Below are 1,379 nucleotides of genomic sequence, written 5' to 3' on the forward strand. Positions count from 1 at the left end.
CAATCCATCTAATGGCTTGGAATTCATTCCATCCAGCTGGAAGTCTGTTCACATCTTATTCTAATTTGGGAGATTTGCTTTCCCAATTGGGCCGTTGTTGCACAGTTAGTTTATCTCTCGGTCGTTAGCAATCTTTCCTCTCGTTCCCCCCCCACCCCCACCCCGCCCCCGGGCATCCTGGGACCACCGTCGCTTCCTCTCGTTCGCGCTGTCTGGGGTTTTACGGCTGCAAGAACGTCGCAAGTATTTCTGAGGATTTTCAGAGTTTAAAGTTCTTTCCTGCTCCTTGAACTATTTCCTAGAGAATCACCCTTTCATTCTGTCTTCGGGTTTTTTGGTTATGCTGTAGGCTTTCTGCAAACGATGATTTCTAGCCGCCCATGGACAGGGAAAGATAAGGCGGTGGGAAGGCAGCCCGGCGAGTCGGCTGCGCGACTCTACTGGCCGCTGTGCTCCAGAGCGGGGGAGCCGGGGGTGGAAGCCAGCCATCCTTCCGAGACCCCCGAATGCCACAAAGTCAGTTGCCCTAAATGTGTACCTGCAGGCGGACGTTGAGGATCACCGAGGCCACCACGTAGAAGTAGGGGAAGTTGGTGCGCAGCCGCCAGGCCAGGTCGAAGAAGGTGATCAGCGTGCGCGTGAGCCCCTTGCAGAAGGCGCCGTACGAGCCGCGGGCCGCCGCCGACCGCGACAGCCGCACCCCCAGGGCCGACAGGGCCGCCGCCGCCGCCGCCGACAGGGCCGCCATCGGTCTGGTGTCGCCTCCCAGAGGGTGCCGGGAGCCAGGGGCTAGAAGCAAGCTGCGCCGACCCACCGATCGACGGACCGAGAAACGCGCGCGGGGGCAGTTGGTGCGGAGGGCCCACCGGGCAGCCGCAGATGCCAGCCGCGCTGCACCGCGAACACCCTCCTTCCCAGCCGCAGCGATCGGCGATCTGCGGTGGCCGGTGCTGCGCCGGGGCCGCAAGGCTGAGCTGCCTTGGGGTGGGCGGGGCGCCGGAGCTCGCGAGCCCCGGGACGGGGAAGGGAGGGGGGCCGGGGGGGGGGGTGGGGACCGGAGGCTGGGGGCAGGGGGAGGGGGGGGAAGGGGGAGGGGAAGGGGAGGAGGAGGAGGAGGGAGGAGAGGGAGAGGGGCACGTGCCTTTCCCGGGAGACGCAGCTTCCTCCTCTCCGTGGTCCTTTTTTTTTTTTTAATGTTTTAAATTTTAACGGAAGCAAAACGAAACTTGCACAAAACGTTAGAAGAGTGCCTTCGTAAACATGATCTTCAATAGCTGAGAAGTGTGAACCCGTTTCCTGTTGCCTCAAATCCCTGTAGGAATTTTTTCAATCCTCAACTGTGAGCAAGTACGAACACACAAAACCTAATTCATTTTCTC

At 60.3% G+C, this 1,379-nt stretch overlaps 1 protein-coding gene across 1 annotated transcript; it reads right to left on the bottom strand.

Moving 5' to 3' along the window:
- Positions 1-526: 526 nt before the first annotated feature.
- LOC111162166 (small integral membrane protein 10-like protein 2A) lies at positions 527-748 on the bottom strand. Its single transcript, XM_022526362.1, has one exon. The coding sequence runs from the start codon at positions 746-748 to the stop codon at positions 527-529; it is 222 nt and encodes a 73-aa protein (XP_022382070.1).
- Positions 749-1,379: the final 631 nt, after the last annotated feature.

The sequence above is a fragment of the Enhydra lutris genome, unplaced genomic scaffold, assembly GCF_002288905.1.
Source record: "Enhydra lutris kenyoni isolate GAN:26980312 unplaced genomic scaffold, ASM228890v2 scaffoldscaffold89, whole genome shotgun sequence".
NCBI lineage: Eukaryota > Metazoa > Chordata > Mammalia > Carnivora > Mustelidae > Enhydra > Enhydra lutris.

Coding starts and splice junctions, on each gene's coding strand:
- LOC111162166 (XM_022526362.1), bottom strand. CDS start 748: ATGGCGGCCCTGTCGGCGGCGGCGGCGGCGGCCCTGTCGGCCCTGGGG.